At 41.1% G+C, this 17,179-nt stretch overlaps 1 protein-coding gene across 1 annotated transcript in view; it reads right to left on the bottom strand.

The window, feature by feature from the left end:
• Positions 1-918: 918 nt before the first annotated feature.
• gabrr2a (gamma-aminobutyric acid type A receptor subunit rho2a) overlaps positions 919-17,179 on the bottom strand; it is a 42,990-nt gene continuing 26,729 nt past the window's right edge. Inside the window, exons 4-9 of the mRNA XM_080480769.1 lie at positions 15,482-15,705; positions 10,030-10,112; positions 6,115-6,255; positions 4,596-4,748; positions 2,928-3,136; positions 919-2,285 (exon numbers count right to left, since the gene is read on the bottom strand). Of these exons, the coding sequence (XP_080336895.1) occupies positions 1,950-2,285; positions 2,928-3,136; positions 4,596-4,748; positions 6,115-6,255; positions 10,030-10,112; positions 15,482-15,705 (1,146 nt within the window). The 3' untranslated portion in view covers positions 919-1,949. The remainder of the gene's footprint in view (positions 2,286-2,927; positions 3,137-4,595; positions 4,749-6,114; positions 6,256-10,029; positions 10,113-15,481; positions 15,706-17,179) is intronic.

The following is a 17,179-nucleotide window of genomic DNA, read 5'->3' as shown; positions in this document are numbered from 1 at the left end:
ACCGTCACCTAATATACGCCAATTATTACTTACTGCACCTTTGAGGAAACCCCGACTGTGAAAGCCTGTGAGCCTCATTAGATCAACACCGATGTCATTTGTTTCGATGGGAAATTTAAAAAAACAAAAAAAACAACCAACAAACACCAATTCATCCTGGGAGGTGACAGGCTTTCGTGAGCTCTTTTCAATAAAATGCGAGTATTATGAGAGCAAGGACAACCTCAGAGGAATAATGTACAACCCCTTTCTCTCTGAGAACGTATTTCACTTGATTTCCGAGGATGTTTTGGCTGCTTGCGTAAACAGAAGAGGCAGAGAAGCTTTTGTCTTCCAACAATGAGCAGTTCTTTTAGCGCCTGTGTTGTGTGAGCACACGGCCATATGTATGCAGGCTGTTTTATGAAGTATTCAACATCTAATAAAGCTGTGAAGCCTAGAACTGTCTTTTTACTGCTGCTGCTGCTGGAAAAAAAAACAAAAAACCCACCCCAGTCTGTGCTGACCGTTGCTAGGGCTCCACATTGCGCGGCCAGTCGTTCATGCACACAAAGTAAATAAATACAGTACGGAGCAATAATGCTTTTGCAAACCCGCCCATTTTTCTGATACTGATATCTGTAGGATGGCTGGAGACACTTAAATTACTGACTCTGAGGCCATCGAACAGAAAAAATTTACCGCCAAAAGCAACTCAGTGGAACTTCGTAGTGTCTTTTTTTTCCCCTCTATTAACAAATAAATAAGTTTCTGCCACGGTTAATTAGAAGGCAACTGTTTTGTTAGTATGTAAGTAAAGCCTTTTTACAATAGGGAATGAAAATATTGTGAGAGTGTGTGTGTGCAGCGGAGAATAATTATAGCATATTGAAGCTCACGTGTGTTTCAAGACAGTGATCCTTTTTTTTTTTTTTTTTTAAAGCAAATATTGTCGCGAGCGAGGCTAAGATAGGATATTACAAGGCGAGTTTAGCGTTAGTCATTATGTTACATAGCTTAAGAGGAAAAACTATTCAGAATCCTTGTTTTGTTGGGAAAAGGCTGAACGTGAACGGTGAATACTGTCATTTCATCGTGTTGCTGCTGTGGGAAGCATGGCCAGATGCACAGAACACGTGGAAAAGGCAAGAGAGGGAAAGATGTTTTTGAAAGTCCGAACACTAGGTAGAGAAAGATTTCTTTACATGAAAAAAACAAAAAAAAACAACCTTAACCGCTGTGATCTTAACACAAACATTTTTAACAATATACAACCTCACAGAGCTACTAACAATGGGCCAAACAATCTCATTCAGTTTCAACTTCAGGTTATAGCGTTAACGTTGTTGGGAGGCTTGGAAATCTTGAGAAGCTGCAAGCCGGGTCCTTGTAAGTTAAGTCGATTCATCTTCAACCTGAAGACGTATGAGAGTCACTGCAATGGCTATAGATACAGACTTCAGTCAGCTGAGTACCTCACAGCAATGGACAGAGTTATACACAACGTACCTTCGATAACTACCTGTAAAAGTTACAGTTCAAATACAAAAGCAGAGCTTTTTTTTTTTTTCTTTTCATTTGTGTGAGAAAAAGCAGTGATGAGGACGAGAAAGCGCTCAACTTTCGTTGAAAGCTTAATAAAAGAAAAGAAAAAAAAGAAGTAGAATCAGCCATTTAAAACCACCACTCAGAGTTCTTTTGTTGAACATTTAAGAACATTCAAATTGCTGCATGACGAGAAAAAAAAAAAAAAAAAAAAAAAAAAATCCAAAAGGAAGTCCCCGAAGTTCCTCTGCAGTTATTTGTAGCCGGTGGCTCCGTCCGTGGCTTTAAATCTAGTGATCCACAGCCACCGGATGCAGGATACAACAGCACCGAGTACTCATCCGTCCACAGCCCCCGTCCCGTCGACGTCGCGTCCGTAAACGCGCCGATGTCTCCGGTCTCAGCTGCGGCCCACGACGACTTGTTCAGCAGTACACCGACCAGTAGATAAGGTTGAAAAAGATGTACGAGCCGGGGAAAATCATCCGGGAGTATTTGTCAATGGCGTGCGTGTTCTGGATGATGTCCAGGGCCCGCAGGCTCTTCTTCTTCTTGGTGGTGGTGGACTCGCTGCTCACCGACAGGTGCACCACCATGTGCTCGGGTTTCTCGGGGACTTCGTGCATCTCCTCCTGCTCCTCCTCGGGCACCATGGGCTCCTCGGTGTAGCCCGCCAGGCTGTTGGTGTCGGCCTCGCTGTAGGTGCCGTCCAGCATGGTCATGGTCCTCGTTTGGGAGATGCCGCAGGTGCACGGCAGCGACTGGCGAGACAGAGTGAGGAGGTGCAGACATGTTGAAAGACGTGGAAAAGTTGCAGGATAGAACCCACGACTGAAAGGTGAAGGTCTCTTACTTTCAATATCTGATGTGTTGTTAAGGTTTTGACTAAAATATGCTTACGAGTTGCTTTTAAAATTTCACATTCTGTTAAAACATTTCAGGAAAACAGCCTGATAAACTGAGTTCCCTGTAAATTCCCTGAGTAAATCTTGAATATAGCCGCGTTGCTTTATCTATTTCTTTAGGTTTGTTTTATTTTTTTTAATTTTTATACTTTATCTGATGAGAGTTCAAATATAAGGCAGTTATTTTAGTGTTCTACATTTTTTTTTTTTTATTGCAATATTTTAACTAATACAGACAGACCTTCTTTCAGGGATGAGCATTTGAATTTAAGCTACTTTCCATATTAATGACTTCTCTGTTTCTTTGTTCTACAAGGACTCTTAATCTCTTGTTTGTCTTTCAGACAGCCTTGTGAGGAAAAAAAAAAAAAAAAAAAAAGTCATCAAGCGCTTCAATACATGTTTTGAGACAAAAGTATGCTGAAGGCAATGATGCCCAGTTAGTAATACTCAGAAGTTTTTTGTGGTTCCGAACACCAACTAGCGGTTTAAACACACCTGAGATCGCGCCCGCGCTCTCATCTTGCGCTCCCGGCGGTCCTGGACGGTGGACAGGTAGTTGACGGCGGCGTACTCCAGCACGGACAAGAAGACGAAGACGAAGCTGACCCACAGGTAAATGTCCACGGCCTTGATGTAGGACACCCGCGGCATGGAGGCGTTCACTCCGGTGATGATGGTGGACATGGTCAGCACTGTGGTGATGCCTGCGTGCAAGACACACGGTGTCACGTTCGAAATGTGCCACTTGCTTTCGTGGCCCTGCAAGGTGCTCTCGTTTAAAAGGATCAGGTGTGTGACAGGTCACGGTTATTAACAGTTATTTGTCATATCGTGTTATTCCAGTCAGATCATTTATACATAGTTCAATCCCAGGCGAAGTCATGACATGGCCTGGGATTGAAATACTTATTATATATATATATATATATATATATATATATATATATATATATATATATATATATATATATATATATATATATATATATATATATATATATATATAATAAATAAAAATAATAATAAATAATATATAAATAAATACGTAAATAAATCCCTGGGCAAGTCATGTCAGCTGTCTATTATTAACTGACGCTCTTGCAAGCTCCTTCTTCTGTGTCTGCTGTCTTGGCTGCCGGCAAATTTTTTTATAAAAATTTTTTTGGGCCGTTTAGCTGTTGTGCACTCTCTATTTGCCCATCGTGGCATCTTGCTCCCGTAGTTCTTGTCGTGTCATAACTTTGTTTCGTATTCGTCGTGGTTTCAGCCCACGCCCGGTTCCTCCGGTGATGGCTTTGTTTTATCGCCATTTGGACTGCGTTTTGTTTACCAGCCTCTGTCTCACCGACAAGCCTCAATAAACGTCGTCTGCATGAGTTTTGTCTCACAAGTTCGAGTCCGAACCAGTGTCGTATCATTGAATGTGTTTGGGTATAGGGCCAACGGAACTCATTAAATTTCTCATCTCCTATCAGTATTCCCACATAATTGCAATTTTTTTTTAATGTTTGATTTAGTAGTGAAAGTGACAGCAGGAGATTAGAGAAACATGTTTTGAAAAATGTGAAATGTTCCTATTGCTGTTAAAACTGTATATTAAACTGGATGTCATGCTTGACTTTGAGAAAAACATGCGACGGCGCTGTGGCGTCAACAGAAACTTAAATGGCCCACACAGTGGCAGGTCTCATGAAACAAGAACTTTGATTCACTAAAGCTGACAGTATTCCCATTATGTTGGTGGTTGATGAGTGTGTATGTCAAAAAGAAATGATCTTCACTCAAGTTGCGATGTTAAAAAAAAAAAAAAAAAAAACAACCCTCAAAGGCTCCTGTTAAAAGTTTGATATTAACAGCGAGCTTTAATGAGAGTGATTGAGTTGAGCGCTGAGAAGATCCCAGCGAGGGGGGAGACAGATGTCTGTCTGTGACAAGTACCGCGGCAGCCCCAACACAGAAAATAATTCAAAAGAAAAAGTCAAGAGTGGTAGAGGGTGGGAAGTTTGTGTGATCACACAGGCACGCATGTGTGTATTCCCAACTGGTGCAGAAATGTCACAGTTAGCTTTCATCATTTCACACAGACAGATTGTCCCCGGGCTCGTCTCTTCAAAGGTTTGTTGTTTTTTTTGTTTTTTTTCTTTTCTTGAAATTTCTTTTTACCCAAGGAAACTCTGGCAGGTACAGCCCGGCGGTCAATCCAGAACGACACCCATGAAAGCATCACCATGAGTGTGGCGGGAAAGTACGTCTGAAGCAGGAAGAAGAAGATGTGGCGCCGCAACGTGAAGTTGATGTAGAGACGATTGTACCAGCCTGCAAACAGCAAGAGACACGCTCAGGCACGACGGAGCACTCACAGCTTCAATAAAGGAGACAAAAAACAAAACATCCAAAATGTAGTGCAGACGCCTTTTCTTGTACAACTGATGCACCCGACACAACGTTGAGGTCCAGTTCACTGACACCACGCAAATTCGTGAACGGTTGTACGCAAACCAATCTTGGTGTGTTTGTTATGAGAACTTTTCATGCAGATTTAAATATGTCGGCGAACATTTGAAAATATGTGCGTGTGTAGTCATGTTTGTGTATGCATGATCACTTTTCTTTATGTGTGATATCATTGGTTTGTGAAACGTGTGCACGCATAATTGGACCTATAAATGTCTCATCTCCACCTCAGTGAGCTGGATCTTTTTATTTTTTTTTGAAGTGTCACTGAGGTCTGGTAATGTTCTTTTTTATAATAACTGAGCACTTCCACGAAGCCACTGAGCACTGTGCAGACCGAACAATATGATCCCTGACAACAGAAAGCCTGCCAGTCCACACCCAGGGTTAAGAAAACCTGGATTTCACAAACTGGTATTAAAAGCCACTTGTGAAAATGCAGTTGATTGAGGGGTCTGCTTGAGATGGAAATGAAGACAGAGACATTTACATATCCTGACAGACATATTACACATGCAGAAATTGGATTATATATGCACAGATCTAAATACAGACTAAAATTTAAAAAACAAACATACATAGAGTATCTGGGTATACATACCAATCTGAATAGTGCTTAACAAATGTCATTGCGAACAAGTATCCTGCAGGTATAGATGTTAAAAAAGCCTACACAAATCAAGATACACGTTTGTTTCCACGTACATTTTTAAAGTATAAATGTTTGATATAGTATCTTCTGACAAAGCAGGGTCAGGAGACAATTAGTCGACAACAAAACAATAAATAAACACCCGGGCTCACCCCACATGCCCCCTCATAGAGACAATATTAGCTGATGACTGTTGAAGTCTGCTCAGCCACAGGATTCCAAACAACACTGGACACACTTAATGCGATCAAGCTATTTACCAATTCTGGCAGAGCTGAGAGAGATAAGTCCAAAATATTCCAATCGTCACGGGGAAACGAAGACTTTCATTACACGTCCCAGACATTGGAGCCCGGGCATGTGAAGGAATTCAGAAAGTATTTAATCGAGATTTGCGCGTGCGTGTGTGTGTGTATGTGTGCGTGTGTGTGTGTGTGTGTGTGTGTGTGTGTGTGTGTGTGTGTGTGTGTGTGTGTGTGTGTGTGTGTGTGTGTGTGTGTGTGTGTGTGTGTGTGTGTGTGTGTGTGTGTGTGTGTGTGTGTGTGTGTGTGTGTGTGTGTGTGTGTGAGCGGGTACCTGTGCTGCTGTAGAAGGCCAAGCGAGAGGTTGTGTGAAACTTCTGAATGAGGAACTGTGATAAGGAGATACGGTCATCCGTGCTGAGGGACTCATCACCACTCTTCCAGTACAGCATCAGGTCTTCATCTGTATAGGCATCTAAAATAAAAAAACACACAAAGAAAACCGCACCATTAAATCAAATCCAGTGTCAGATTCAGACTTGAACTTGACGATTTAAATGGAATTTGATGATTTGTCGACATCTCGATTAAAGCAAATGCATCAACAGAGATATTTTCATTGCACACACAAATATGTGGGATAATATACGATTAAAACTCCACATACACACAAAACAAGGTGGGAAAAATGTATGAAAACCTGATGCATGGAAAAATAACTCTCACTTTGCATATATATTATAAAAATCCTACAAATGTGCGCGTTTCAAATGAGGTCCATGTGTTCAATGTCATTCTTGTCTTTTAATCTCCTTATCAAAGGCTGGTTTTAGGATGATATAGTGTCTGTTCTTAATCATTTGAAGCTAAATTGTGTTTATGCATACGACCTCTCTTATTTTTAGGCTTTGACACTTTGTCCTTCATTTATCAGCCACCTCCATCCGCTTAAACCCACTTATGCCTAAGACAACCACAAGTATTTAGATTTTATCGTCGTAGATTTATTGAAAAATTGGACAGTGTGCAATGAGTAAATGCCCCGGCCTCTTTTTTTTTTCCACTTCAATATCTGGCCGTGCTTCAAATTTACTGTGTTTTGGAGAGTTGTGGGAAACTCATGTTACAAATGAGGTGAATTCTGTCTGTGGAAGGTCACGCTGCAGAAGACCTGGAGACAACTGTCACGATTTCTACAGTTTGTGGGTGCGAAGCTGCAATCCTTTGCTCCCTGGTAGCTTTTGAACGGTGGAGATATTATGCGTGGTGTCAAGCAGGGGTGCGCAACTTTCATAACCGAAAAAAGACGTTTTTGCCACTTTCCACCTAAATGAAATGAATCTGGAGCATCAATATATATTCAGCCCTTAGAATGAGGTAACATGAAGTTCTACGTATGATTTGGCTATATATACAAAAAACTTCATTTCTTAGGTTTGCATTCAGGACGTTTCCTTACTCTGTAAAACTGCAGACATTATATATCATTTTGAGCTGGTTTGATTAGACCATTTTAGCTGCTTTAGCTTTTTAGAGTGACTTTCGCGATTGTTGTTTTAGCTGTTAAAGCCATTACTACCTTTTTAAATCCATTTCTAAGCTATTGTAGCCCTCAACCTGCCAAACTGAGTCCCGACTCCGTATGTGTCAGTACGTTTTGCGTAATCCAAATTACTGTATGGTTTCTCTATAGCCAGCAAACACTCAATAAACGTGAGCTCTAAAGCAGACTCTATGACACCGCATTGATTTTTTTTTAGTCATTATTAATAGCTTCATTGAGATTTCTATCACATACACTCTGAAAAATGTGTCCCTGCACTCATCCTCTGGTCTGCTTTGAAAAGTGTTAAGCTTTTTAAAAAATCTGTCATCAGTTCTTCACCTAAAGGTGCTTGAAGAGGCAGCGAGAGTTATTACTTTTATCTCCGCGCTAGGCAGTATTTGATTAGTGTCCGATAATGGCCGACAGTCTTTAAATCTTCAGGAAAATCTTTGATGTCGAGAAATATGAAGGGAAAAAAAGATAAAAATCTGCAATCTCACTTCCTAACTCATTGCTGGCTTTTCAGTTTCCTGCCTATGATGCCTCAGGTATTTCTACTGGAATCCGCTGATTAGAGAGGTGTTTTTAAGCGATGTGGTGGCTTATCATGGATTTTCCATGTCGCTTTGTGAAAGTTGACTTTGGGCCACGGCAGGGTACACCCTGCACAGGTCATCAGTCCATCACAGGACAAAAACGCAGAGACATTCAGACATTGACATGGACAACAGAAATGTCCTGGTTTTCTGCATGAACTGCTCACGAAGTGTGTTTACTTCTGGACATGGACATGTGAAATTGCTTTAGGGGCTGGCTTAGGTTTGAACGAAGGCCATTAGAAAGTTAGACCGTTTCAATCGAAGACATAAAAAGGTGGCAAGTTTGGCCAGTGCTACAAGTTCTATTCCAAGGGCATCTATTACAACACAGAAGCTGCAACCGGTGACGGTAAGGAAATCATCTTTGATTCACTTGATGTGTAAACTTTCACCCAATCGTGGACGCTCTGGTGATTAAATCATCCATTAACAATTTTGTTTGTATTTGTTTAGTTGTTTTTTTTGCATTATTTTAAATTTGGGGGATCTTATTTTGCTAATATAACGTCTTTTTCCTCCAGAGTGTCACCCAATGTCCACTCAACAGGTGAAATGCATGTAAGCATAAAAAGAAAAGCTTGGACAGAAAGAAAAGAAAAGAAATTTGTTTCTAATACGTTAACAAGCAAATTGTGTTCTACAAATGTACTACGCTTAAATACAATTCTATCTTAATAAGATACTACAGCTAATGGAAAATCCTTTTCATAATATTACAACACAGATTTTTCAACTCACAAATACACATTTTCTGATAAGGAAAACAGTTTTTCAAAGGAGGATTGCATTGCTTTCTTAAGAATCTTTTTCACAGGGCAAAGTAGGAGAGTGTAAAAGAGTGAATAAAGCTGAGTACATTATGTAAATCTGCATTGTGACTACAGCAGTGCTGCGTCTGTCCAGGTCAGACTGTTCAGCATTGAGGTAATAGTACAACTGAGACACGTTGTCCCGTTGTTTTCAACAAACGTACCTCCTCAGTCTGTCGTCACTGCTAAGATAACTCGAGATTATTACTTGCACCTCTTGGAAATAGGATTGTAAAAAGGAAGAAGAAAAAAAGAAAAAACAAACATGTATTTTAGGAAATCCCAGGGGGCTGTTGTTGATATGCTGTTCCCATGCTGTTTTCTGTGACTCATCTTCTCCCTGAATCTCTACAACAGCACAAAGTTATCATGACCCACAGAGGAATAATAGGAAATGCTGGCAGCTAAAATAAGCCAGACTCGAACTCTGTAAAAATGACTTGAGGACTTTGCCCATTGCTACTTTTTATTTTATTTTTTTCACCCCCACCCCCAGTTTTTACCTCCATGTGTTTGTCCCCTCCTCCTTCCTCTGCGGCGCTCTGTCTCTGAACAGATCGTAATTGAGTGAGTGCTGCATCCTCCAGGTTTTAATTCATTTGCTATTTTTGTAAGCATTTAGCAGGATTAACTGTGAAACTTGTACTTCCCTTTTTTTTTTTTTATTAAGAGCATTTATGGACAGTTGCTGTCTGGCCTGACTGTGTCTCTGCCAGGAAGTACTGCTCCTTCCTATGCACGACTCGCAGTACTTAACCTCTTTTGCTCCTTTGTTTCAGTGCTTCTGGGTGTGTGTGTCTTTGTGCATACGCACTGCACAGCTGTGTCTGTTTTTTTTTTTTTAAATGTTATTAAAATCTTTTCGCTCTGACTAAATACTGAAAATATTGCATGAAAATAAGAAGTCATTTATCAAGTTTTATATGTGTCCATTGTAGCTGCCTGCACACCCTGAACTGGAATTGTCTGCAGGTTAACCATTTAAACTTGTGATGAAAAGCTTTGCCACAAGCAGAATTAAACATATTGCGACGTTGCTCATCCAATTAAAGGGGAAAATGTCAAACACAAGAACATTTAATACTGCAAACCCAAAATCCAGAACCTACCAAATGAATGACCAAATACTAAATTCTATGAGAAGCCATTTCATCAACCCACTGCCACTTTGCGCTACAGATGAGAATATAAGGGTGCATCTTTGTCAAGCAGAATAACTAAATAACAGACTAATTTTCACGGATTCCATCAGCACTTTTAGACATTTCAAACCACGAATGAAGGAGTTGACTCACAGCTCTCCAACTCCAGTGAGCAGGTCTGAGAATCCAGAGGAAAGCGGCTGAAGTCCATGTTACAGGCTGCGGTCACTGTCACCCTGTTCACACACACACAAACCGACAGAGACACAGACACAGACACAGACACAGACACAGACACAGACACAGACACAGACACAGACACAGACACAGACACAGACACAGACACACACACACACACACACACACACACACACACACACACACACACACACACACACACACACACACACACACACACACACACACACACACACACACAGTGAGAAAACAATCGCATCCACATTTGGTGTGATCATTGTGATACAAAAACCAATCCAAGAAGTGATTGCATTCAGTGCGTTTGAAATGTTTGTGAATAAAACATTTTATTTATTTATTTTCGCACCATTCAGACACAAGGCCATTCAAGGCGTGTTACAAAGACTCTGCAAATACTTTAAAATGAAGCATTAGGAAATATTAAATGTCCATTTGAGAATAGTGTAAAATGAATTAGGGATAAGGGCTGATTCTTTAGCCTCTTTCAATAGTGACCACTGCAACGCGTCCTCATGAATCATGATATGTGACATGTGTGTGAGATGAGCTGTTTTAAGTTCTGGGAAATTCATCTGCATCTCCATGTAATGTGGTGATGGAGTCTCAGACTGCAGATCCTCGCTGTGCTTCGGCGCCGCGCATTATGCGCTCCGCTCCGCTCCCCTGCACAGGCTCGGCTTCCTCGCTGAGAACGATGTGATTATCTATTAGATAACATTATCTAACGTTGGATGTGAGCACACACACAAAGTCTAAAGTAGTTTGATTCATTACTCAATAGACACCGATCAGCCATAACATCATGACTGCCTGACTGATACTGTGTAGAATCTACACAACATCAGGATCTATACTGTCGATCCTATTTTTGACGGCGAAACCACCCAGACACATTGAATCCGGGACTCTCTGACCACCCAGATGTTAGAAAGCGGAAAAGTGAGGCCTCCATAGGACCACATGCACCACTGAGCCTGGACTGGCAATGATCCCATTGATAGCTTTCAGCGTCTCTTGATCGTTGTGGATCACTGCAGACCAGCATTCCCCACTACGCTGCCTTATGTTTCCAACTTTTTTTTTTTTTTTATGCCTCTAAAAACATCAGTTTAAGGACAAAATGTTTCCTGTCAACCTAAGTCATAATGCTATGTATCATCAATGCACTGGCAAATTAAATTTCATTGCTCTGGCGATTACATTGACGTAACACTTTATGGGGCACTCATTAAAATACTTGGATATCAAAAGACTTCTACACTGGTATTTCAGGGCTATTTCGAATTGTAATTTTTATGACTTTCTAAAGACAGGATAATATATTGAATTCATGGTTCCTGCATTTTTGTTTCTTTCAGTAACTTCTTATTAGTTTGGAGGCTACAGAAAGGAATGAGGAAGTTAATAAATATGCTCTCTTGTCCAATAAACGGTTGATGACCATATTTCAGTTTTATATTGTTGTAAAGTTTTCTCACCATTACATAAGCTACAGCTGCATGCTTGAACAAGCCTTGAGATATAGGATATATATATTCCAGGGTGAAAGAGCAAAGAGGAAAGTCCTCTATGAGCCTGTTGGCATTGTTGTGTTTGTTCATTTTAGATAAAAAATAAATAAAAATCTTACATATGTCCTTCTCAGAGGAAGGATTTGTGCTCATATGTGGCCATATGGAGGGTTTAACTTCATGTTGTTAATAGCGATTACGTGATAATGCATCTCAGGAGATGTAGACGTCACACAAATATGACTGAATTTGAATGCAGTGACTTCCGTATAAGTAAGATGTGCCATGTCATGCACTCCGTAACCCTTTGGATATGTAGGATATTAGGATTTATAAGAGTTTGTCAACGCATGTCACAAACAGAAAAAAAGGTCTCTGCTGAGAGGCGCTACAAAGGATTGGCCTCATGTAGCATTCGCAGCAGAAGCAGCTCCATCTGTGAGTCTATTCAGAGGCATTCAAGGACACTTCGGCGTGTCTGTCATTCACAGCCCAGTATACAATGACTCCAAATCTAAAAATAGGCTACGGGTTGTGGCACTGGCTTCCAAACACTGAGCGGATCAACGGTAAACAGTTCAATTCCTGCTTCTGCTGCACTCCTGCAACGACAGACCTTCCCAAACCTCCCGCCTACTTGGCTGTTGGATTCAGCTCCACTTATCTTTCTCTGACATGGATTCTCCTGGAGCATTCCTGTCAGCGTTCCCAACCCCAACCTTTGGCCACCCACTCACTGCTGTTCATTGCTCTTTTCAATAACAAAACACTTCACCTGTCTTAATGTTGGACACAGCGCTGTGGGTTTTGAATTCAGAATTGTATTGTTGACTGTCATGTCAGATTTTTAGCAGCTGTCTGTCTTGGGTTGTCAGTCTCGCTGAAAAAGGAGTAAAGTTGAATTAATAGTAAAATTGTTTAAAACTGCAGAAATTGTTAAAGTGGCAAAGAAATATAAAAATTAATTCACCACTGAAATGCAAAAATTAATATCATTCCAAAGGTAATGGGGTGGGGCGGGGGGGTTCCCAATGAGTGAAAACAGTTAAGGTTAGGCTAACTACTAAATCAGCTGGAACAACTGAGATCACTTAAAACAACTAAAAACAACTACAATCACTTAAAAGGTTTACATTACTAGAATGGCTGAAACCCGATAAAACCACAAAATGAGGTAAAAAGAAAAAAAAAAAAAAAAAAAAAAAATAGCTGAAAGAGCTAAAATAGATAAAATGGCTAAATCCACTCAAATGTTGAAATAAAGATGAAATTACTAAAAACGGCCACAGAAATTGCAATTAAAATTAAATTTCTAAAATTCAATGTTGTAGTTATGGACATTTTTGTGAGTGAAGAGAAACTTTATTTGGTGTAAAGCTGCGAAAATGGCTCTTCTGGTCATAAAGTTTGCAGACCTGTGATCTAGTTTATAGTGTAACTCTTCTCTCTTCTCAATTTACCGACTCTCCTACTGTTCCAGGACTCAACATACCACCCCCCCCCCCCCCAAGTCAGGGCAACTGACTGTTTTGCATTTCTCTCCATGACTCAATGAGTTGAGCATGCCCTCGCTGGTTAAAAGGTGACTATTTCCGGTTTAGCAGAATCAGTCAGCTTCGTATATGAGAGTATCATTCGCAGTCCGGACAAGGAGGGGGTGAACATCCGCTGCTCTGATTGCAGACTGGAGAGAATACTGAATGAGGACTGTGAAGGCTTGAGTCCGGGGAAGAGGCTCCCTGAATCACCCACTGCTGTGCAGAACGATACGTGCTCTCACAACACAGTCTCTGAAACATCAGGAAAAGTTAGGAAACTTGCCACTCATGGCTTTGCGAAGACGATTTGGGAAGTTGCCAGATTTTGCAAGAAAGTTGCCAGAAGTTGGCAACGCGGTCTCTATTCCGAGTATATTTGTGAGGTACTCAGTTACAAGGCCAAGGAATGAACAAGGCAAGCCGACAATTGACAAGACTCTCAAACCTTGCATGTTGTCTGATCTCGGGTTATGTAGTTGTTAGGTTTTTTTTTAGAATGAAATATCAGATTATTATGCATTGCAATGGATTCTAGTAAACTTTGTTTTACTTCAAATCTGTCTCAGAGTCATGCATTTAGGACTCATAAAAAGCCATGTAACTCGTGCATTTGTATTTGCGAGACGATGCCCAGTAATGTGATGATCCAGGTGTTTCCCATTCTGACTTTGGTCTGTTTAGTGAGAAAGCCCAGCATCCAGGTACAGTCATGCATGAATATATGAGCGAAAGATGCATATTTCTAAGATTGTTCTTGCGCCTGGATGGTGCATTTAGGTTCTCATTGGGAAACGTGAACAAGCTGGAGAAGCACGTTTTGCTCATTTCATGAAGCATCAGAATTGTTCCTTCCACAACATTCACGGCACACTGGATGAATTTAGAGTATTTGTTGACGGCTGTTGGCCTGTTAATGGGCTAAATCCTGCAAGGGCTCATTATTGGCTTTTGTATTCAGTCCAAACCTCAGAATGCCATTGTGAAACCAGGGCACTTTTACCAATAACCCGCAGGCGCAAGTAAGCATTTAAACATTAAGCTTTAAATAGAAGTGAGATTTCAGCACCCGCAGCGCTCCGAGCTAACCCATGTTGTGGAACATGGGGGAAATCAGCCAGCGAGTTGGATGGCGCTGAAATAGAGCGAGAGTAAAAACAACCAAGAAAGGAGGCAATTGTGTGTTTGTTTACAGTGAGCAACTGCACAGTTTTCTAAATGCCAGTACGGTGTACCAAATATCCCCAGTGTTTTCGATTGCTGCTCTGTTTGTCTCATATTATGATTTGTTAGTGTGGATGGGGTCTTACGCTCCTCCCACATGCTGATTATCCCTGCCCCTGATTGTTCCAGCTGTGTCTCATTGCCCCCTTCAGACGTGTGCATATTGTTTTGGCTTTATCCTGCCTTTTGTGAATTCTTTGCATGGATTATAATTTTCATTAATGCTTGCCTGTTGTCTGACCCTCATCTGTGTTTTGGGTTATGGACCTGCGACCCCGACAGCACAGAAGTGATTTAAACTGAAATAGAATAACCTCACACAAGATGGGTGTGTAATGTTAAAACGCTGTGAAAGAAATAATCACATTTTACCATGTAATTTCAATCACAAAAATGTTTCATAATCGGTATTCTTTTTTTACCATCATCTAGGTTGGTCATGTCAAGAATTGATGAAATGTATAATGTTCAACACATCTATTTTCAGCTCAATGTTCTCCTGACGATGTTTAATGAATGTTAATTGACATTATTCTAGTAGTGTTGTGAGGTTAAACATCACAGCACATGCAGTTGTTTTGTGATCTTGAGGTTTCTGTCCAGACTGGAAGGACATAAACGGTGCATAGCAATGCATCTTCTACATCCACTTCATCCTGAGTCGGGTGGCTGGAGGCTATCCCAGCTGCTGAAGTACAAACTTGGCATCTGAATGTAGAAGAAAACGGAACTAAATGAAAAAAAAATCTGAAAAAAATGTATAAATAAACAGCTCGCCGGGCTTTCCTGCAAAGTAAAGACCCCTTGAACCTTTCAACTAATGCTGCGCAGGGAACAGGGAGTATGCTGATGATTATGATGATGATGATGATTATATAAAGTTTTAATTTTATGGACCGGCTCTAGTGATACTGCACTTACACAAAGTGCTATTTGCCAAGGACAAGTATGAGAATACTACGTGGCGGGGTTGTGGTCCAATCGATATAAAGTTAGGAATTTCAAGTTTGAAGGGTCATGAATAAATTGAACTGAAAAATTAAACACCAGCAGTCCTCAAAAAGAAAATCAAGACTTTGACCGTGGTAATGATAAATCAGATGGTGAAACACAGACCTCAAGCTGTAGAGAACATGTCCATCGGGAAAGACCCGCAGCATGATGTTGTCAGTCGTGGTGTCGTGGATGAAGGACCTCTTGGAGTGGACAAAAAAGACATCGGGGACCCAGATCTTCTTCACCAGACGGCCGTCAAACGTCATGCTTTTGTTGGTGCTGCTGCTGAATGACAGACGCTCATCCTTCCAGTAGTGCCTCAGATACAAGGTCATGGTGAAGTCCTGATGGAGACACACACACACACACACACACACACACACACACACACACACACACACACACACACACACACACACACACACACACACACACACACGCACACACGCACACAGAGTACGTGAAAGGTTTCTTTATTCATGTATTTTGAGCCTTATGCACACACACTAAAAAGTAATAAAAAACAAAGCAATCTGTGAGTGAGAGCAGGGTAAACAAACGAGGCCACAATATTACAGTGTCAGCGCTCGGCTGGTGTTAAAAGCCAGAGAGTACATATGTGTCTTGAGTCGGCACTTGAAGGACTCAAGAGACCAAGCGGTCCTAATTTGGACAGGCAAGCGATTCCTCAGACGGGGTGCAGAAACGGGAAAAAAGCACGGTCACCTCTATTTTTTAGTCTGGATCTTGGAACATCAAGGACCATTTGATTAGCTGAACTCAATGATAAAACTGGAGCATGGGCATGTAAAACCTCAGATAGATAAGAAAGCGCCGACCCATTTAACATCTTAAAAGCAAGTAACACGATCTTAAAAGAGACAGGAAGCCAGTGGAGTGAGGCTAAAACAGGAGTGATGTGCTCTCGTTCCTTTGTCCCTGTTAGAAGTCAGGCGGCAGCATTTTGTACGAGCTGGAGCCGACGGAGAGACGACTGGTCAGGGCCAAGGTAGGGGGAGTTGCAGTAGTCCGAGCTCCATGTAATAAAGGCATGTATGACTCCCTCAAAGTTGTTGTGGGAGATAGGACTTGACTTTGGCCAACTGAAAGAAACCAGTTCTAACAACAGAATTGATCTGTTTATCAACTTTAAAAGCACGATATAAAATCCCCCCCAGATTCTTTGGGGAACGACTGATTATAGTTTAGCAGAGGGCCAAGAACACTGGTACAGTCAACTAGTTGATCTGGCCAGTTAAAAACAACAATCTCTGTTTTTGATACATTGAGACAAAGAAAATTCATCTGGAGCCACGATTTTAAATCCTCTAAGCAGTTGAGGAGTGGCTGTGATGATCCTAGAGAATTAGGTCTAATTGGCAAGTAGATGTGGACATCGTCAGCAAAACAATCGAAGGAAGTATTGTATGTCTTAAAAATGGACCACAGAAAGAAAATAGTAAGCGGCGTAAATTAGATCCCTGGGGGACCCCGCAGGAGAGTAGGGCAGTCGAGGAGGAGAAATCACCGAGCTGGACAGAAGAGCTTCTATCTGTCAGGAATGGTCAAACCCATTGTGAAGGAATCATTTCATGGAGTCACATTGTGTAAAGTTTTTCGTGAACTACTTGTTTTGTAGGCGCAACGTTATTCACTATACAGTCTCTATTTCTGCACCAATACATCGTGAGCAGATGATGCGGTGATGATAGAGCATCAGCGGCTCAAATGGTCTGTTTTTAATCTGCTGAGCATCTAATTGAGCAACAAGAGTTGGAATACTGTTATTAGCATGTGATAACAGTATTACATGCTGTT

The sequence above is a fragment of the Lipophrys pholis genome (assembly GCF_963383615.2).
Source record: "Lipophrys pholis genome assembly, chromosome: 14".
Classification (NCBI taxonomy): Eukaryota; Metazoa; Chordata; class Actinopteri; order Blenniiformes; family Blenniidae; genus Lipophrys; species Lipophrys pholis.
Note: the sequence above shows the minus strand (reverse complement) of the source record. Positions and strands in the feature narration are given on the sequence as shown.